The following is a 19,258-nucleotide window of genomic DNA, read 5'->3' on the forward strand; positions in this document are numbered from 1 at the left end:
CCTGTGCGCTCGCACCGGCTCCATCGCGCCCCTCGGAGGGGCACACACGAGCGGGGGCTCGACGGCCGCTGGTGGTGTTGTGCATTCGGCCTCTCGAAGCAGAAATAAAAACTACAGTTCCGGAGATGCTGCTGTGCCGAGGGGGGCCGCGTCTGCTGCGGGCGGGGCGGGCCGGGGCGGGACTTCCGCGGGGCGGGATCGCTCCAGTCCGCGGTCCGTGCCCGGGGCCGCTCCAGTCTCCGTTCGGGTCCCCGCTCCGCGCCCGGGGCCGCTCCGTGCCGGCGGGAGCGCTCGGGGCTGCGCTCCAGTCCCCACTCCGGTCCGCCTCCGTGTGTCCCACCCCGGTCTGTGCTTAGGGCTGCGCTCCAGTCCCCACTCCGGTCCGCCGTCCGGTCCCCACTCCGGTCCGCCGCCCGGTCCCCACTCCGGTCCGCCGCGCTCCGTGTGCCGCCCCGGTCCGTGCCGGCGCGATGGCGGCGGGCGGGTACGGGCGGTACCGCTCCGTCATCTTCGCAGCCATGTTCGTGGGCTACACTCTCTACTATTTCAACCGTAAAACCTTCTCGTTCGTCATGCCCGCCGTCATGGCCGAGGTGCCGCTGGGAAAGGACGACCTGGGTGAGTGCCGGGCCCCGCCACCCCGCCGGTCCCCGTGGCCGTGCCGCGGGCTGAGCCGCCCCCCGGGCTCTGCCCGCCGCAGGTCTCATCACCAGCAGCCAGTCCGCAGCCTACGCCATCAGCAAGTTCATCAGCGGCGTCCTCTCGGACCAGATGAGCGCCCGCTGGCTCTTCTCCTCCGGCCTCCTCATGGTGGGCTTGGTCAACGTGGTGTTCTCCTGGAGCTCCACCGTCACCGCCTTCGCCGGGCTCTGGTTCCTCAACGGGCTGGCACAGGGGCTGGGCTGGCCGCCCTGCGGGAAGATCCTTCGGAAGGTGAGTGCTGGGAGAGCTTGTCACCTCTCTTGTCACCTGTCTTGTCACCGCTCTTGTCACCGCTCTCCCGACCTGTGCTGGCAGCAGGGCTGTGCACACCATGCTCGCTCTGAATCCAGAGGAACTTGCACCTCTTCCTGCTCCCTTTCCAGCCAAGGAGGTCAGAAGCACTACCTGTGCTTTCTGCTGCCTGTGGAACAAGTTTCTGTGCACAGAGATGTGCTTAGAGCAAAGATTCAGTTTGTAGCCCTTGCCCTCCCTGTATGTGCCTCCAGTCTAATTGAGTTTGGTGAGTAACAGCCCCTGGGAGCAGAATCCTGCCCTGTAGAGATGGACTTGCTGGAATGAAATATTTTAAGTGTGGATACAGAGCTCATGGTTTGCTGTGGGGCAGGGGGCAATGAGCAGAGTTCCATCTGCACACTCGGGCAGCTCAGGAATTCCAAACTGCAAGTAATTCAGGTGTAAAACTGGGTAATGTGGAGGAACAGTGTGAGGCAGCTCTCCAAGCCCTCTGTGCTTGGGCTTTGTGACAGTCTGAAGGGAACAGAGAGATTTCTCCGTAGAACAGAAGGAAAGGAGGCTGGTTGTCTTTGTGCTGGTCCCTCGTGGAAGATGTAAAATCCAGGAATTCACACTTGGAGAGTGGGGTGGGGGAGAGATGAACAACTGCCTTGCCTTTCTGGGAGCCACCCAGCTTCACCTAAGCAGCGAGAAAAGGGCTGTCCAGGATGGTTGCTTGCACAGAAAAGAAGGTCCCAATAACAGAAACATCAGCCAGGGTGTTTCCTGAAGACCTTCATGAATGCAGCGCTCAGACCAGAACCACCCGAGTGGTTCTGGCTCCCAGTACTTGTTGCAATGCAGAGCCCACTATGCCTGATACTTAATGCAGTCCCGAGTCCTAAAGTTACCCCATGACTCTCTGTGTGTCCATCCGTGGTCCTGAGCCAGGAGACCTCTCCAGGACGGCGCTGTTCCCAGCAAGTGAGTACCCAGAACCATGTGCTCTTAAATTTGCCTCTCCTGGCCCACGTCTCAGTTTCATGATCTGTAAATGGAAGTAGCTCTGAGCTGGCTCACAGTGTGAGCACCTGTCAGGCTCCTGTGGCTGACACTTGAGTAATGTTTGGAGTTCCCTGCATGACTAAAATAGCGAAGTGTGGGTGCTCCCTCTACCTGCTTTCATAGATCAGTGTCTGAATTGCTCCAGCCCCTCAGCACTGGGCCTCAAGGGAGGACTTTCAGGTGTGCTGTCACTCTCTTACACCTCATGCTGTTTTTCTTGTTGTTGCACAGTGGTTTGAGCCTTCCCAGTTTGGGACTTGGTGGGCAGTCCTGTCTACAAGCATGAACTTGGCTGGAGGCTTAGGCCCCATTGTCGCTGCTCTCGTGTCTATGAACTACGACTGGCGCATGACTTTGTCCTTCTCTGGCTTCACCTGCGTGGTTGTCTCTTTTGTTTGCCTTGTCCTGATTAAAAATGAGCCCTCGGATGTTGGGCTGCCCAACATTGAACAAGGAGCCAAGAAAGGGAAGAAAGGTGAGCATGTGACTTCACTGCCAGTGGGCAGGCACGGGGGAAGGTACGATGCCTTCTGTGTGTTCTGGCACAGCTTTATTGCCCTCAGTGTCCAGAGATCCCCATCCTTCCCCATTCCTGAACTCACAGCTTGGCAGGCACGTGGTGAGGGATTGATTTTGAAAGTTTTAATCTGGTAATTATCAAGCTGCTGTGTTGAAGTTACAAATTGTGTAAACCAAAGCCCAGTGTGATCTTGTGGGAAGGGGCTGGTGTAGGGGCTCTTAAGGCTGTCATGGAGCAGGGGAAGAGCCTGACCTCTGTTAGCCCTGCTCCTCAGCCTGCCAGCAGCTGCCTGTGTGTCACTGAGACGCTCAAGGCTGGCTCTGCCCCTGTGTCACGTCTTCCTGCTGGCAATGCCCTGGTTTTCCTGGAGCCTCAGACTGTGAGCTCTGTCTTGGTGGGTTGCTGGAGAGAGGAAAATCACAACAGCAGGGAATGCTTCCTTAAGCCTGACCTCCTGCTCCTCTGCCTTGGCAGGGGACAGGTGATTCTCCCCTCACCCCACTGTGGGTTCTTTTGACCCTTGGCTCGCAGTGGACTCTGCTCAGTGTTTCTGTCCTAGCCCAGAACAGCTAGTTAGTAAATGTTTGTTCAGACCACTGAGTGTGGTGATTCTCTGAAAGCACAACAGGTAGAGGGGAATTGCAACACAGGTTTGATGTTGTATTTTAAAGGCAGTAGAAACTCAGCCTCTGTGCCACACTGGCCCATAGTGCCTCTGCTGCCAGGCTTCTTTGCATAAGAAAAGAATATTGCTTCCCCAGAGTGTTCTGTGGAGAGAGCAGGTTTATTTGTATTCTAGAAGACTGATGGAAAAATCAAGGTAGCACCTGAAAATCAGCATCTTGTGTGGGTCTGTTCAGTGGCTTTCACAGGCACATCTTAAAAGCACTCCCAGGGAATCTGAACAAGCAGATAAATTTTCTAACAACCTTTGTGAAGAGTTTATTGGCAACCACAATACATAACATTACTGGGAGTAGTGTTTTGATTGTTCTTAAATCTTTAATGAATGTGGGATAAAACGAGGGAAAATACTCTGAAATCACCAGAACAAGGGGGAGGTAAAGCAGCAGCTGCGAATACCTCCCTGTGTGGGGATGTTTTCATGCAGATCTGTCTGTGTGGTTCGACATCTGTGCTTGAGCTGTAATAACACTCCTCCTGACCTTCCTGCAGGTTCCTCCAGTGACAACAGCACTTTGACAGAGCTGCTGCTCTCCCCATACCTCTGGGTGCTCTCCACAGGCTACCTGGTTGTTTTTGGAGTGAAAACTTGCTGTACTGACTGGGGCCAGCTCTTTCTGATCCAGGAGAGGGGACAGTCCATGCTTGTGGGTAAGATGCAAAGCTGTATTTTGCTGCAGTCTGGGAGGTGTTGTCTGGAGCTCACCTGGGTACAAGGACAGAGGCCCCTCCACCTGAGGGACTTGTTTGCCTGCCTTCTAATTTTCTGCTTAGATACACATAGGTGTTTGAATAACTCAGTGATGTAGTTACTGTGTGCACCAAGCACCCCAGTGCCAGGACCCTCCTGGGACTGGCAGACACACATTCCTGAACAAGGATGAGCTGAAGGGTCGTGTCCAGCATAGCTGCTAAGCTCATTGTGAGCTGACAGCAGCAGGGTTGGTCTGAAGTGCACGGCAGCTTTGCTGTTTAGACCAAATCTGATGGACTGTTGTTTGCTTCACCTGCGTTCCAGGCAGTTCCTACATGAGTGCCTTGGAGATTGGGGGCCTGGTGGGAAGCATTGCTGCTGGGTACCTTTCTGACAGAGCAGTAGCAAGAGTGAGTAACGGGCACCCTCAGGTGTGCTGGGCAGGTGACACAGCACCAATCTGAGCTGCGTCACTCAGGGGCTTGGGCAGGGTGGTGTCTGTGGGTATGACTGAGAAACAGGCCTGTACCCAGCTCTGCCATGTGCTCCTCTGGTTTCTCACTCTGTTTTCCTTCCTGTGTTCAGGCGGGTCTGTCAAGCTACGGGAATCCTCGGCACGCGCTGCTGCTGTCCATGATGGCCGGGATGTGCGTGTCCATGTTTCTCTTCAGGGTCACGGTCACAGGTGACTCTCCCAAGGTAACCTGTGTGCAGCAGCTGCCCATCAGCTGTAGGGATAGCCTTTTAAGGGGGAGGTTTGGTGACAGGGAGCATGACTGTTTTCTTCACCCTTCCAAGGGTTCCTTTGTTTGAGAAGTGCTGACTTAGCCTGGCTTGGGCTGCTCGTGCCTCACCAGCTGTGCTTGCATCTGCCCTCGTGATTGCTAAATAAATTAAACTTCTTTTCTCCTTTCCTATTTCTTCTCCAGGAAAACCACTTCTGGACTGTACCCTTGCAGCCTCTAGCTGGTCTTACAGGCCTAAAAGAACATGAGGTTTCTGCTTGCATTTTTTCTCCCTCTTGCTTGTTTCTTCTTTCCCTGGTCTGCCTTACTCCTATCCTGGGAGGTTTGTTAGCACCTCAGAACTTAGAACCAGGGCATTGAGAAGAGATTACTGTAAGTTTTGTAAAAAACTCCTTTTTTAAAAATAATTTGATTACACAGATTTTAAGAAGTCTAAATATAAAACTTTAAAGTTCTGATACAGAAGGTTCTGAGGACTTCTGTTTGTCAGGTAAAAATGTAGGTAGTTAAGGAACCTTGTGGGTGAGATCAGGGAGAATGATTCTGCTCTGGCAGGTACATTCCTGCTTAGTTTCTGGCAAGTGTTTTCCTGACTTATTGTTTCTCTTTTACATCTGGAAAATAAGATGGCACTTAGTTCCTCCTGGGCTTTTTGAAATGGTGTTTACAGTTCAAAAAGCATACTGCAATGTAGGGGTATTATCCTTTGTTATGCAAACAAGACACTGATAATTTTGGGCTGGGTGAGCTTCCTAGAGCATAAGCTAACAATGAAGTTTTTGTCTTTTTGGTTCTCAGTTTAGTAGCATAGAAGTTATCAGAGAGAGGTGTCTCACAAATAAAGATGCTCTGATCAGTCACGTGCATCTAAACTGAGAAAAGCTTTCAGTTGGTGTCTCCAGGATTATTTATGAAAGCAACCTGGTTCACAGCTGTCTCCTGTGATTTCACAGGTTCACTGCCTGCCTCTCTTTGATGTTCTGTTTCTTTCTTGCAAATCAGCACAGGATGTGTTACACTGTGGGAGGGAGGAGAGCTTGTGCTGGCCACAAGACAGAGTGGTGGAGATGCAGCTGGGCTGTGTGTACGTGGGGTCTGTACAGGCTTGAGCTCTTTTGGCTGCAGGCCATGGAGCTGGTGTCAGTCCAGAAATGTCAGAACTCCCTGGTACCATGTGTGGGATCTGAGAATTGTCAGCAACTGCTGACTGACAGAGGTGAGATACACAGATCCTGTTTCTCATCTTAACTTATTTTGACAGCTGTGGATCCTGACTCTGGGAGCTGTGTTTGGTTTCTCCTCGTATGGGCCAATTGCTCTGTTTGGGGTCATAGCCAACGAAAGTGCCCCTGCCAACCTGTGTGGCACTTCCCATGCCATAGTGGCCCTCATGGCCAACGGTGAGTTATACCCATTTCCCCAAAAAACAAACAAAACCCTTGGACATTCTTGGTGGTGCATGGTCTGGCCCCTGGGTGCCAAGTTACTGATCATGGGAAGCAGAGATAACAGAGCTGGAAGCCCCAGGGATGCTTCCTGATGGGCCTGACAGGTGTTGTGTTGGGCTTTAAGTCAAGCCAAGCCTGAGGAATGTTTACACACACAAAAGCAAGTATTGGCAGATAAAATTGGGGCACACAAGCATTGATAGCTTTCTGTTTGTTTTCCCTTGCAGTTGGGGGTTTCCTGGCTGGATTGCCATTCAGTACCATTGCCAAGCACTACAGCTGGGCCACAGCCTTCTGGGTAGCCGAAGTCACCTGTATTGGGAGCACAGTGGCTTTCTTCTTCCTGAGGAACATCCGCACCAAGATGGGCCGGATTCCCAAGAAGGCTGACTGAGGATAAGCTGCTCACTGAAAAGGATGTTCCTGCACTGACGTGAATGATGCTCGTTTTTGTTTAACTGGCCTAGGAGTGAGTTTACCTATTGCTGCAACCTAGATAAAAATGTCTCAACTTCTCATCCACTGTCAGGTGCCTGAAGGCACAAGGTTCCTGCTACTGATCACTTTTTCCCTCAAGATGTGATAATTCTCCTAGTTTACAATGATTTTGCTGCACCTCTTCCTCACAGCACTGTCAATGAAGTGAGCAGGCTCTGCAGCCTGAGCTTCCCCACTACAGATGGTCTGAAATGACCAGCTTTGGGTGCACTTACTTTAGTTTTGTCGTTTCTGTTTGTCTCAGCCATTAACTGAGACGTTAATCAGTTCAGCTTCACTGCCCAGGGGCCCTGAACTGAGCCTTTGCCACCTGTGTCCATCCCACCCAGCTGGCAAAGCGCAGCTGTCCCAGGTCACTCGGTGTGAGCTACATGAGTGCTCAGCCCCAGGACAGCAGCAGAGCAGGGGATGGTGACAATCTCAGTCCAGCCTCATGGCTGCTGTGACAGCAGCGAGGCTTTAGCTGTACCCAGGGTTAGTTGTTAGGAGTGCTGCTAATGGTGGGATGTGCCGTGGCACTTAGGAATAGGCACGATTCCAGGGAATTCGTGGTGCTTAGGGAAGCTCCTTCTAGTGAACTGATCCTGCCTGGTGCGATGTCCATGTACAGTGTTAATGATTTGCAGGGGAGGCAGCTGCTGCCAAGGCAGCTTGTAGAGAGTGCTCTGCAAATCATCCAGGAAAACTGCCCCAGCTGCAGGAATTGTGACAGCAGCACTGCCAACCCACAATTTCTGCAGCTGGGTTTCATGATAACCTGTATTTGTAGCATTGGCTTCTCTTTTTTGAGTACAAGGTGTGTAGTCTGGGGTGGTTTTGGTCAAGAGCTGCCTCCAAGTCAGCCTTAGCAAAGCCACTGCTGACAGCCTTGAGCAGTCAGACCCAGCACTCTGCAATAATACACTCAGGTTTTTAACCGGGACTTTGTTGTGTATTCTTGTTTTTCCCCCAAAGGTTTTACTGCTTTAGGGTCCTGAAACAGGCAAGTTCAACTCGTGAAGAACCTGCATGCAGGTACTTTGCTGAACAGCTTGGTTGCAAGAGTAGTTAGTCAGCCTTAATTAAAACAATGGAAGTGAATTACATTTTGTACTTAATTATACGATCTTCTATCTGTGAAATAAAAATGGAGCAGTGTCACAAGGGCCCTGGTTGTCTTATTGAGGGAGAATGGCACAAGCAAAACCACCCAAGCCCATTTATCCTCTTGAGGTGCCACAGGCACAGATGTACCCACCAACAGAAAGCAAGCAGCCATCCACCTTGTTAATGAACACTTGTTAATTCTATATAGAAACCCTCTGCAAGACCATAAGTTAGAGCTATACAGGAAAAATACAAATGTACAATTATGACAGGGAGGAAAACCATTGCTTTCAGTAAGGCCATGGGCCTGCACCTCCTTCACTCGAGTGCAGTGGAGCTGCAAGAGCAGAATAAGCCCCTGTGGCCCAATGTAAACGGTGCTAAGGAATCTGTTGAAGGTAGATTTCCCAACAATGGTGACAGAATGATATCCTGGGAGATAATGAAGCATGTTTTGGGGATGTGCAGTCTCTGCTGTGGAGGGGGGATCTCTGTGAGAGGCCAGCCAGGGAAGAGAGAGGCCCCACTCTTCAGAGAAAGGAGTCTGCAACAGGCAAGGCTTTCTCTATGACCCAGGTCCAAAAGGTCCGGCTTTCTCTGCCACCTCCAGAGCAAGTTTCAAGTTCTGATCAAACAACTCACACCTGAAACAGTCAGAAAAGCAAGAGATGACTTTACTGATGGACCAAGGAGAGAATTGGGAGGTTAGGAGACAACTGACTGTTGTTGAGCTTTGGCTTGGTCCTTAATTAAAATTAAATCTGGTATAGACCTGAGTGCTAAGTTAGGACACAGCAGGGTTTGTGCCAAGGAATTGCACCTCCCACTTTCCCAGCAGAACAGCACAGGAAAGAGCCCAGGTCAGTGTCCTGTCCCTTCCCTTTCCCTCAGCCTTTGGGTCTGCTTTGCTACTTAACTTCAGGGCTGTCTGCATTCCTTACTGCACAGGCAGAAAGCAGCGAGGGGTTTCAGCCAGGTTACTAAAAGGAGGCTCTTCCTTACCTGATTGGCATCTCCAGGGAGTAGAAAGGATTCTTCAAAGCGAAGTCAGAGTAAATCTCGTAGATCTTGCGGAGAAGAGCATCTATCCCTGTCTGCCTCGGGTCAGCAAGAACCATGAATTTGATCCCTGGAGCCAGAACGCCAGGAATGTAAGGAGGGCTGAGCACAGACAGCCCTGGCCAAGCAGAGCAGTGCCTGGTTGGTCCCTATTGATCCCTATTGGTCAGAATTGGGTCTGAGGTCCTGGGGGGGTTATTGTGGGTTCCTGGGGGTCTCTAATGATCCCTGTTGGCCTGTATTGATCCCTATTGATCAGAATTGGGTCTGGGGTCTCTGGGGGGTTATTGGGGGTCCCTGGGTGTCTCTATTGGCCCCTATATGACTCTTATTGATTTCTCTTGGTCCCTATTGGCCTGTATTGATCCCTATTGATCAGAATTGGGTCTGAGGTCTCTGGGGAGTTATTGGGGATCCCTGGCGGTCTCTATTGGTCCCTATAGGACTCTATTGATCCCTATTGATCTCTATTGGTCCCTACTGGCCTGTATTGATCCCTATTGATCACAACTGGGTCTGGGGTCTCTGGGGAGTTATTGGGGATCCCTGGGGGTCTCTATTGGTTGGCTGGTACCTGTCAGTGTCTGGAAGCAGTGCAGCTTGAAGGTGTCCGTCTCCAGCATCTCGATCCCAGAGCTCCCCACCTCGGGGGACAGCTGCGACCCGATGGCGAACAGCCTGCGGGGACAGGGCCCTCAGTGCCCCTCGCTACCCCTGCCCACACCACCCTCGTCCCCTCACAGCCCACCGGGTGACTCACGAGTGGAACATGGAGGCCAGCATGAGCTTCTCGTTGGAGGACAGGCGGTGGCGGCCGAAGCGGATGGACACCGGGTAGTTGGCAGGGTTGCCCAGGAACTCCAGCACGTCCTTCCCATCCGCCGTGAAGCGCCCGTTCACCTCGGCACCATTGATGGCAAGCACAGCGTGACCCACTGCGGGGACAGACTGACAGTCAGTCAGACAATCTGTCAGTCAGTCTCTCAGTCAGTCGAGCCCAGATTTGGGGCAAAACACCCACAAAGAAGCAAAAGGAAACCAAACTTGGGGTAAAATGGGCAAAGAGGGGACAGACTGTCAGTCAGTCTGTCAGTCAGCCAGTCATTCAGTCAAAGCCCAGATTTGGGGCAAAACACCCCGGAAGAGGCAAAAGGAAAATGGATGGAAGAGGCAAAACGAGTCCAGATTTGGGGTAAAATTGACCAAAAGAGCCAAAATGAGTCCAGATTTGGGGGCCAAAGGGAGCCCAAATTTGGGGTCACATGAGCAAAGAGGGGGGGACAGACTGTCAGTCAGTCTTTCTCTCAGTTATTTAGTTAGTCAGTCAGTCAGTCAGTCCGTCAGTGAGTCACTCTGTCAGTCAGTCAGTCAGTCAGTCAGTCAGTCTCTCGGTCAGTCCGCCTGTCAGTCCCTCAGTCCGTCCGTCAGTGCCTCGGTCAGTCCCTCAGTCCGTCAGTCAGTCTGTCAGTCAGTCAGTCCCTCACTCGCCCCCCAGGCCCCCCGGCCCCCCCGACGCCGCCGCACCGCGGATCCCATCGCGCTGCCCGAAGGCCACCACGACCCTCTCGTCGTGCGGGCGCAGCACGAGGTCGAGCGGGAAGCTGAACGTCTTCTCGGTGTCTGCTCGGGGCGCGTAGTGGTCCAGCTGGTAGATGAGGCCGCCCGCCTTGTTCACCACGTACACGCTGAAGATCGCCATGGCCGCGCCCCGACGGGCCCCACCGACCCTGCCCCGGCAGTGACGTCCAGCCCGGTCCGGCCCGGCCCCGCCGCTCGCTCCGCCCTTCCTTTCTCGCCGACATCTTGCGGAGCAGCCGGGCCGCAGCATGGTGAGCGGGGCCGGGCCGGGCCGCGGGCGGGGCGGTGGGCTGGGACCCCCCGGAACCCCCTGGAACACCCCCTCGGGACCCCCCTTTGGGGCATCCCCCGGGATCTCCCACCGGGACACCCTGGGACACCCCCCCGGGACCCCCTTTGGGGCATCCCGCGGGATCCGAGACCACTCCGGGATCCTCCAGGACCCCGCCTTGGGGCATCCCTCGGAATCCCCCCCCCGAGATGCTCCAGGACCCCCCCACGGGACACCCCCCGGGGGCATCCCCCAGGATCTGCCCCGGGAACCCCCAGGGTACCCTCGGGGCCCCCCACGATACCCGTCGGGACCCCCCGGGACATCCCTCGAGACCCCCCGGGATCCCCCGGGACATCCCCTTGCAGCGCGGGGGTCCCGGGGCGGCCCCGCCGCTCACCCCCCGCGCCTCTGCCCTCCCCGCAGCCGCCCAAAGACGACAAGAAGAAGAAGGATGCGGGCAAGTCCGCCAAGAAGGACAAGGACCCGGTCAACAAATCCGGCGGCAAAGCCAAGAAGAAGGTGGGAGCGAGCGGGGCCGGGCCCGGGAGATCGGCATGGGGGTGGGTGGGAGAGTGGCATGAGGGTGGCCTGGAGATGGAGATGAGGATGGCCGAGAGATGGGTATGGGGATGGCCTGGAGATGGGCAAGGCTGGGAGATGGGGATGGCCTGGAGATGGGCAAGGTTGGGAGATGGGGATGGCCTGGAGATGGGCATGGCCAGGCCCTGGGAGATGGGGATGGCGAGGGCATCATGTTGTTGGATGAGCCTTCTCTTCGTCTGCCAACAAGTTGCACATCACGGTGTTAAACTCGACTAACAGGCTTTAGTCCTTCTGTTTGCAGATACTATAGGTATTATTTTGCAGCATGTTCGTTTATAAAGGCCATTCTGTGCTTCTCATTAGTACTTAAACTGGGATGTGATATGGAGACATTGGTGGTGCAGTGCTTGGGGCATCCTTAAACTCGATCTTTTGTTCTTATTTGATGGTTTACGAGGTCTTGTTTTCTTTCTCTTCAAGTAGAAGTGGTCCAAGGGGAAAGTGAGAGACAAGTTGAACAACCTTGTCCTCTTCGACAAGGCTACCTATGACAAACTGTGCAAAGAAGTGCCCAACTACAAGCTCATCACGCCTGCAGTTGTCTCAGAGAGGCTGAAGATTCGAGGCTCCCTGGCTCGGGCTGCCCTTCAGGAGCTGCTTAGCAAAGGTGAGCCCTCAAAACTAGAAAAACAGAAAGCTGCTTGACTTGGCTCTTTTCTATTCCTTGCTCACCTAGCAGGCTTCCTGCAGCATCTGAACTGCTCCATGTGCAAATGGTCGTGTTTTTGAGGAGCTGCTGCCTTAGGTTGTGTTTCAGACGTGCTCCAAACTATGGAGCAGCAGTTCTGCTGCATGTAGTGGTGGTGTTGTACTAAGACAACGCTGCCAGAAGGATGGGATGTGATGTAACTGCTGCCAGATCAGAACAAAAGCTTCCTATAAGCTGCTACTCTCTGGTATTTTGTCTTGCATGTTGTACTGCCTCTAGGAGGGACCACAACATCCCTGACATCTGTCAGCACATGGCACACTCACAGAATTTCCTTTTTTTTGTAGGTTTGATCAAACTGGTGTCCAAGCACCGCGCCCAAGTGATCTACACCCGAAACACGAAGGGTGGAGATGCGCCTGCCGCGGGGGAGGATGCATAGGGAGGTGAGGATGGGTGCTGAGCAGCTGGGCTGGGCTGGCAAATGTGTATTCCCCTCCCTGGGAGCTGTAGGCCACGTGGACATGTGTCCTCCCTGGTCAAGTGTCCCTCCGGGAACAAAGCTGTCAGATTGTCTGCTTTGTGCTACCCTGTTTTGACCTGTTTTTCTGATCTGGGACTTCTTGCTTTGCAGGTTCTCCAGTGACCTCATCAACAATGTGTCATTTAAATGCACACAATAAAATTATTGATTTAATTTTTCTTGCTTTTTCAAGAATGTGTATGTTTCATTATTGATACATTATGCATAGTGGATTCTGGTACAGGTCACAGCTATCATGCTCTACCAGCCAGGTTTTGCCTCTTTATACAGTGTTAGACGTGTACTTGTGCTTTTATATTGCAAAAAGGGAGGGAACTTTTGCATCACCTACAGCAGTCAATGATAGACCACATGAACAATGTTAGAATGAAGGAAAGCAGTAGATTGGAATGAAAACACCTGGCACCTGTCTGCAGAGTAGACCCTGCATTTGAAATTAGTTTCAGTTTGTCTACAAACACAGGGCGATTTTAAAAAAAAACTTTATTTCTGAAAAAATTCATTGATGGGATGTCACGCTCCATGTCAGTGTAGAACACTGGCAAAACTTGTATAAAGTAGGTCCTTCTGATACTGAAAGTACAGCAAATACAGCATCTGCAGGAGTCTGTCCTTGCTGGCAGGACCTGTGTTTCTGTAGCTTCAGACTTCAGAAGTGGATGCCCAGATAAGACTCTGTCCTTTTAGTGGAGCTCTCAGTAACAGTGCTGGTCACCTGCCTTCAGGGGACTGAGCACAACTGGGTGTGTGTATTAAACATGAATATAAACTTGGCAGCAGCACCAACAAAGCTGGACTACCTACAGTCCACCTTTCTACAACAGAGCTACATCTTGGTGTTTCTCATCTGATCACCTTTTTTTCTTCTTTTGCCCCGATTCAGTTCTAAACTGATGCCTGAAAGAGCACAGAAGTCAGAATACAGCAGCCTTTAGAGAGAGGTAATGAACACTGCCTCCTCAAACAAGTAAGACAGAGCTGTGCACAGTGTTCTAGCCTGGGAGCTCACTCAGTATTTTTTACTGCTCAGTAGCAGTCTCTCCAGGTAGCTGACACAATTCTGGCACATTAAAAGGTGCTAGTGGGGACATAACTCATGTGGCAAGACATCTTATGCTTGCTGCTACCACAGAGCCTGCTCCATGAGTAGCTTGCTTGGACAGAAGCCACAAACCCTCCACCTGTGTTGCCCTGAGGCTCACCTGGACTGCCACCTCCTGCCATGATTCCAAACCCTCCCGAAGGAAGGGAGCCAGCTGTCACTGGTCTGAGAGGTATGGTCAAAGTTGGCACCAACACGCTCTGCTGGGAGCTTTTTCAGCTTCTGCTTCTCCTCTAAAAAAAGAGAATCATAGAATTGTAGAGTGGTTTGGGTTGGAAGATCACACTGCTGCAACCCCTCGTGCCATGGATGGGGACACTTCCCCCAGACCAGGTTGCTCAAAGCCCCAAATGTTTTGTTCAGCAGAAGTTTCTCAGTCAAATTGCTTTTGGTAAAGCAAAGGTTAACTGAAAGGTGTGCAAATTGCTCACTTTGTCTGAGAAACTCCTCATAGGAGGGTCCGATTTCTTGTTTGGTTCCATCTTCTTCCTCTTCTTCTGTTAGCCACGGAGGTTTTGCTCCTAGAAGTCACAGGAAACACTTTAACCACTGAAGTTATCCTAAACTGAGATAGGGAAAAGCCTGCCCTCTTCCCCATATCCCTCTGCTCATCCTACCAAGCGAGCATGAAAGAAGAGTCAAGTCTGGATGGTGTAAGAAAAAGGAGCTGGTTTCTCGGTTAAGGCCACAGCAGATCACACCTTGAATCTTACACTCCACACAGCAGCAGTACTAAAAGAACTTTCGTAATACAGAAGTGTTTTCTTCTCTAGTATGTCAGATATTACCAGAAAAGTGAGCACCTCCTGGTTATGCTGCCACTGCTTCAAAACTGCTTTAAGTTATCCCTGGGATATTTGCAAGCCAAGAGGTGGCAACCCAGTGAGTCGTGATTCAAGTGCAATTACCTGTGTGGACATTTCCTTTTCCTTCTGTTTCCTGTTAACAGAAACATAAAATGCTAATGAAAATCTGATGTGTTAGAGTATCTGCACAGAAGGGTATTGTGTGCATTCCCAACAAGTTCTGTTACCGAAAGACAAAGGGAGGCTCTTCTCTACTTTAGGAGCATTTGTGTTTTTCAGGGCATATTAAAGAATGTTTGCTTAGTGAAAGTTAACACTGGATAACTGAAACTGGGCTAGCGGCTCACAGAAATCCACAAAGCTGTTTTTATTGTGATGGAGACTGCACCCCTTGTTCTGCTTTGTGACCTGTGCTGTAGGAGACCTGCAGTTAAACCAAAGTCACCCCTACCTGGTGGCCAATGAAGGTCAGAGCCTGTCCTGGTTCCATCCAGGCTAAGTCAGGTCCTGTATGCATCCCACTGGGGTCAGGCTGCTCTGCATCGTGAGGGATGTCCCTGGAACAAAGTTTGCAAAGGATTGCAGGATCCTGGTGACAACAGTGTCAACTCTGGCAGCTGCTGTGGTGCACTGGGTGCTTTTAAGGAAAGTTGTGCTCACCGTTCAGGACCTGCCGGGGCGCTGCAGACAGAAGGTCCTGCACAAAGTTCTGCCTCTGTTTGAAGCTGAGTGCAATTCAGGAAAAAAAGAACTATATCTGGTGCTGAGCAGAGCCCCCCCCACCCCAGCTGCCCCAGCCCCTCCCGAGCGCATCCAGTGCCGATGAGGATGCGCAGCCAGGGCAGGATACAGCTCACCGACCTGCAGCGCTGCCCGCACCGTCTCCCGCTGCCGGCGCTCGGCCTCCCGGATATCGGCTGCCATCTGCGGGGAGAGTGGGGGTGAGGAGGTGCGGGGCCGGTGCGGGGCCGGGGCTGTTGCGGGGGGCGGCCGGCGGTACCTGGCGGATCCGCTCCTCCTCCCGCTGCTGATGCTCGGCCAGCGCCTGCTCCAGCGCCCGCGCGAAGCGCTCGTACTCCTCGGTCGGCACCACGCACCGCTCCCGCAGCGCCGCCTCCGCACGGTGCTCCCGCCAGAACCGTGCCGTCTCCCGCCGGTGCTCGGGGCTGCGGGCACCGGGACACCGTCAGAGCCGGCCGTGGCTGCGGCACCGCCATCCCGCCCCATCCCGCACACACATCCGGCCAGGTGCCGGATCAGCCCCGCCTGCAGCACGGCCATCCCTCCCCATCCCGCACACACACCCGGCCAGGTGCGGCACCGCCATCCCTTCCCCATCCCGCACACACACCCGGTCAGGTGCCGCACCCCCATCCCTTCCCCATCCCGCACACACACACGGCCAGGTGCGGCACCGCCATCCCTTCCCCATCCCGCACACACACCCGGCCAGGTGCCGCACCCCCATCCCTTCCCCATCCCGCACACACACACGGCCAGGTGCGGCACCGCCATCGCTTCCCCATCCCGCACACACACCCGGCCAGGAGCTGCAGCACGGCCATCCCGCACACACGTACCCGGCCAGGTGCCGCAGCAGCCCCTCCTGCAGCACGGCCATCCCGCCCCGTCCCGCACACATACCTGGCCAGGTGCCGCAGCAGCCCCTCCTGCAGCACGGCCATCCCGCCCCGTCCCGCACACATACCTGGCCAGGTGCCGCAGCAGCCCCTCCTGCAGCACGGCCATCCCGCCGCGCTGCCCGTCCCTCCGCACGCCGTGCCCGCAGCACGGGCACCACACGCGCCCCTCGTGCTCCGCAGGGTCGTAGGGCTGTACGGCCGCGCCCGCATCGGCCCCCGACGCCCGTGCCGTGTCCGCCGCCTCCTGCAGCCGCGCCAGCGCCTCCCGCAGCCGTCGGCGGTGCGCCGCGCTGTACCGGTGCCCGCGGCCCGTGAACACCGTGCGGCGGCACAGCCCGCAGTAGTGCGCGGCCATGGCGCCGGGCTGCGGGGCGCAGGCGCGGCTACATAGCCGAGCATCAGTGCTGCCCTCCAGCGTCACTTCGGAGCACCGGTGCTGCCCTCCGGAGTCACTCCGGGGCACCGGTGCTGCCCTCCGGAGTCACTCCGGAGCACCGGTGCTGCCCTCCGGAATCACTCCGGAGCATCGGTGCTGCCCTCCGGAGTCACTCCGGAGCACCGGTGCTGCCCTCCGGAGTCACTCCGGAGCATTGGTGCTGCCCTCCAGCATTGGGCCATCCCGGAGCATCAGTGCTGCCCTCCAGAGTCACTCCCGGGGCATCAGTGCTGCCCTCCAGAGTCACTCCTGCAGCATCAGTGCTCCCCTGGAGCATCAGTGCTGCCCTCCAGAGTCACTCCCGGGGCATCAGTGCTGCCCTCCAGAGTAATTCTGGACCATCAGTGCTACTCTCCAGCATGGCCGGCCCCTGTAGCTCATGTCCAGAGAAATGCAGTGATGCTGGTGAAGGGACTGGAGCACAAGTCCTATGAGAAGGTCCTATGAGAAGTCCTAAAGGGAAGGTGCTTTTCCCCACTGCAGCCTTGCTCTGCTGGGCTTGGGGCCAAATGTTCCTGCACTTTTTGCTGTCACTATTCTCACCCAGTGCTCCTTTTCAGATGGCCTGCTGAAAAACAAGTCAAACTCCAGACCAAGCTTTTCTAAAAGATAAAACCTTCACATGGCAGAGTAGAATCTGGGATGCTCAGTTTGGCCCCTTCAATGGCGTGATAGTTTACACTGTATCAAGGTTGGCTTAGTTCTTGTTAGGCAATCCACAAATACCAATCAGTATAACTTTGCTTTTGCGAGATGCAAAAGATTACAGTTCCACGCTTGTGTGACAAAGTTCAATCCTTAGCAGAAACAACACGGCCCTGTTAGAGCCCTCAAGTGAAAGCAGGACCTACTCCGTTGGCTGCTTTCTTCAAAAACTCTGCATACCCCAAACAAAGCCCTTTTCCCTTCCTGAGACTGGAGTCTGGTATTTGACTTGGGATGTGTTGCAAACAAACTGGCTACTATAGTTTAATAATTTACCACATATCACTCGACCTGCCGCACCACAAAGTTTCTTTTCCCTTTCTGCCTGGAGGCAAACTCTCACACAGTGCTGTGTGCATCAGCTGAGGCATGGTAGTTCATTAAGCTTGTGATTATCTATGTGCATGCTCACATAGACATCTCACCTACCTACCTGACCTTTGGTACGTCAGGAACAAGTTCGCTCAAGGGTGCTAGACTGGATGCAGTTATGTTAATAATCTCAGAGCAACGTGAGTATTTTTTGGGGGTGGGAAGTAAAAAAAGTCCTACAATAGCTAGACCTTGCTTGTAGATGAATTCACCTGACCTGCTTGCTCTTCAGCCAGGCATGGCTTTTAAAAAGCATGTGGGGCAACCTGTGAGGCACTGATGAGTAAAAGATGGAAGAATATTCGGGTGATGGACTTGCCCTTGGGAAGATGGTTCTCAGGGCCACTTTCCAGGAGCTGCCCTGGGAAGAGCAGCCTGGCAGAGCTGGAGGAGAATAACGAGGCTGTGACTTGGCCACCAGAGGCCGTGTGAGCTGACATTTCACAGTGAATTTACTTGTAGCATGTTCAGAGTCGGTGCCCCTGGAGTTCAGTGGGAGCTCTCCAGCAAAAGCTACTACAGAGCAGCTGCAGCTGATCAGATTTTCCTTTTTCCCCATCTTTCCCCAGGTTTCTCTGTCCTCAGAGAAGGCAGTCCTAGTATGTGGAATCGGTAAGTAACACCAGAGAAGGGGAGGGATCATGTATAACCCAATATGATACAGTGCTCCACCCAGAGAAGACCTGAAGAGTTGTACTTAGACCCTTCTGGGCAAAAAAAGGTGTGAAAAGAGCTTGCTAATATTTCCTGCCTCTGCTGCAGTAATGGAAAGCATTCCCCCATGTGGCAATGTTTACTTCTTGCTGGTGGAGATTTGAGGTGCTGCCATAACAAACACAGGTGAAGCAGGAAATGAGCCCTGTGGTCTGCCTGGTCTGTGCCATGAAACAGGACTGGAAACAGAAGTGTTGGTTTCCAGCTTAAAGCCTAAGAATGTTTTAAATAGGTGTGTTTGCAACTATGAACCTTTCCAGGAAAAGGCACAGGAAAGTACAGGAAAAGGCTATACAGGCCTGTGTGTGTCTTTGGCCATTCAGTTGCTGAATCCCAGTACCACTGGTGTGTATGCTTTGTATTCTGGATGAAAGCATTGTAACCCAGATCCGACTTGCAACCCCTGCTTTCCCAGGGGAAAGGGATCTTGATCAGACTGACAGAGCCAATTTGTGGCAAGTTAAACATAAATCTGCCAATTCCTTATGCCCTATGGTTTATCCAGGGGCTCATGCTTGTATCCTAAAGCCATCTCATTTTTTGGCTTCCCCTATAGCTTTGGGAGGTGGAACAGAAGATAGAAGAGAACCTGCTGTCACATGCAGAAGGCCAAAGAACAAGCATTTCTGTCTGCATCATGAAAGGAAGTTGAAAACATAGAGAGGTGACAAGCTGGAGGCGTCTTTCTTCAGAACAATCTGGATTCTTAAAAGTCAGCTCTTTTCAGGTGTGTTACTTGAATGGAAGCCAATTAATGGGACAGTTTAACTGAAAATGGGTCTCAGCCACTCCCACATACCTTGTAAGCACAAGATAGGGCACCTCTATACCTTGCTTTCTGACTCAGACTTGTTACTTGAGGTTGGCTCCGTAACTCTGGCATTCCTCAGCCCCTGAAAGCTTTCAATTTGAATAGAGTGACACCAGCTTCTCTGTGGTGACATGAGTATGTCAAGGTATCACCTCTTGTATGGGCTTTGCCCAGCTGATGGTGTTTTCTGGAAGCAAACTCAGTGGACTTTGTGGGGACCCTTGTGGATACTGGCCATGCCAATCAACTCTGGGGTTTATATATATATTTTTTCCTGTAGTAGTA

General features: G+C 53.1%; 4 protein-coding genes and 1 long non-coding RNA gene across 5 annotated transcripts; 3 read left to right on the forward strand and 2 right to left on the reverse strand.

Moving 5' to 3' along the window:
- The first annotated feature begins 196 nt into the window (after positions 1-196).
- SLC37A4 (solute carrier family 37 member 4) lies at positions 197-7,736 on the forward strand. The gene is made up of 8 exons (XM_071576403.1): positions 197-618; positions 701-933; positions 2,233-2,476; positions 3,698-3,856; positions 4,224-4,309; positions 4,485-4,598; positions 5,907-6,045; positions 6,321-7,736. Exons 1-8 carry the CDS (start codon positions 471-473, stop codon positions 6,485-6,487), a joined length of 1,290 nt encoding a protein of 429 aa, XP_071432504.1. The 5' UTR covers positions 197-470; the 3' UTR covers positions 6,488-7,736.
- A 116-nt stretch (positions 7,737-7,852) lies between these two features.
- TRAPPC4 (trafficking protein particle complex subunit 4) lies at positions 7,853-10,463 on the reverse strand. The gene is made up of 5 exons (XM_071576404.1): positions 10,261-10,463; positions 9,497-9,671; positions 9,311-9,414; positions 8,680-8,806; positions 7,853-8,321 (listed from the first exon to the last, which is right to left on the reverse strand). Exons 1-5 carry the CDS (start codon positions 10,433-10,435, stop codon positions 8,243-8,245), a joined length of 660 nt encoding a protein of 219 aa, XP_071432505.1. The 5' UTR covers positions 10,436-10,463; the 3' UTR covers positions 7,853-8,242.
- RPS25 (ribosomal protein S25) lies at positions 10,459-12,542 on the forward strand. The gene is made up of 5 exons (XM_071576405.1): positions 10,459-10,565; positions 11,012-11,107; positions 11,615-11,798; positions 12,188-12,286; positions 12,475-12,542. Exons 1-4 carry the CDS (start codon positions 10,563-10,565, stop codon positions 12,280-12,282), a joined length of 378 nt encoding a protein of 125 aa, XP_071432506.1. The 5' UTR covers positions 10,459-10,562; the 3' UTR covers positions 12,283-12,286; positions 12,475-12,542.
- Positions 12,543-12,848: 306 nt separating this feature from the next.
- CENATAC (centrosomal AT-AC splicing factor) lies at positions 12,849-16,298 on the reverse strand. The gene is made up of 9 exons (XM_071576153.1): positions 16,001-16,298; positions 15,293-15,458; positions 15,154-15,216; positions 14,953-15,017; positions 14,744-14,849; positions 14,395-14,425; positions 13,918-14,007; positions 13,587-13,719; positions 12,849-13,281 (listed from the first exon to the last, which is right to left on the reverse strand). The coding sequence occupies exons 1-9, from the start codon at positions 16,288-16,290 to the stop codon at positions 13,236-13,238; spliced, it is 990 nt and encodes a 329-aa protein (XP_071432254.1). The 5' UTR covers positions 16,291-16,298; the 3' UTR covers positions 12,849-13,235.
- Positions 16,299-17,414: 1,116 nt separating this feature from the next.
- Positions 17,415-18,865, forward strand: LOC139682268 (uncharacterized). The gene is made up of 3 exons (XR_011699619.1): positions 17,415-17,588; positions 18,018-18,060; positions 18,719-18,865. It is a non-coding gene; the product is annotated as an uncharacterized lncRNA (long non-coding RNA).
- Positions 18,866-19,258: the final 393 nt, after the last annotated feature.

The sequence above is a fragment of the Pithys albifrons genome, chromosome 23 (assembly GCF_047495875.1).
Source record: "Pithys albifrons albifrons isolate INPA30051 chromosome 23, PitAlb_v1, whole genome shotgun sequence".
Classification (NCBI taxonomy): Eukaryota; Metazoa; Chordata; class Aves; order Passeriformes; family Thamnophilidae; genus Pithys; species Pithys albifrons.

Excerpts from the sequence above, each read along its gene's own strand:
- TRAPPC4 (XM_071576404.1), bottom strand. The coding sequence starts at position 10,435 with ATGGCGATCTTCAGCGTGTACGTGGTGAACAAGGCGGGCGGCCTCATC. Across the intron at positions 9,415-9,496 it reads CTGGCCTCCATGTTCCACTC|GCTGTTCGCCATCGGGTCGC; the intron begins GTGAGTCACCCG and ends CTGTCCCCGCAG. Across the intron at positions 8,322-8,679 it reads TCCCTGGAGATGCCAATCAG|GTGTGAGTTGTTTGATCAGA; the intron begins GTAAGGAAGAGC and ends TGACTGTTTCAG.
- RPS25 (XM_071576405.1), top strand. Across the intron at positions 11,108-11,614 it reads GCGGCAAAGCCAAGAAGAAG|AAGTGGTCCAAGGGGAAAGT; the intron begins GTGGGAGCGAGC and ends CTCTTCAAGTAG. Across the intron at positions 11,799-12,187 it reads TCAGGAGCTGCTTAGCAAAG|GTTTGATCAAACTGGTGTCC; the intron begins GTGAGCCCTCAA and ends TTTTTTTTGTAG.
- CENATAC (XM_071576153.1), bottom strand. The coding sequence starts at position 16,290 with ATGGCCGCGCACTACTGCGGGCTGTGCCGCCGCACGGTGTTCACGGGC. Across the intron at positions 15,217-15,292 it reads AGGAGGAGCGGATCCGCCAG|ATGGCAGCCGATATCCGGGA; the intron begins GTACCGCCGGCC and ends CTCTCCCCGCAG. Across the intron at positions 14,426-14,743 it reads TGACCTTCATTGGCCACCAG|GAAACAGAAGGAAAAGGAAA; the intron begins GTAGGGGTGACT and ends TTCTGTTAACAG.
- SLC37A4 (XM_071576403.1), top strand. The coding sequence starts at position 471 with ATGGCGGCGGGCGGGTACGGGCGGTACCGCTCCGTCATCTTCGCAGCC. Across the intron at positions 934-2,232 it reads GCGGGAAGATCCTTCGGAAG|TGGTTTGAGCCTTCCCAGTT; the intron begins GTGAGTGCTGGG and ends GTTGTTGCACAG. Across the intron at positions 4,599-5,906 it reads TCACAGGTGACTCTCCCAAG|CTGTGGATCCTGACTCTGGG; the intron begins GTAACCTGTGTG and ends TTATTTTGACAG.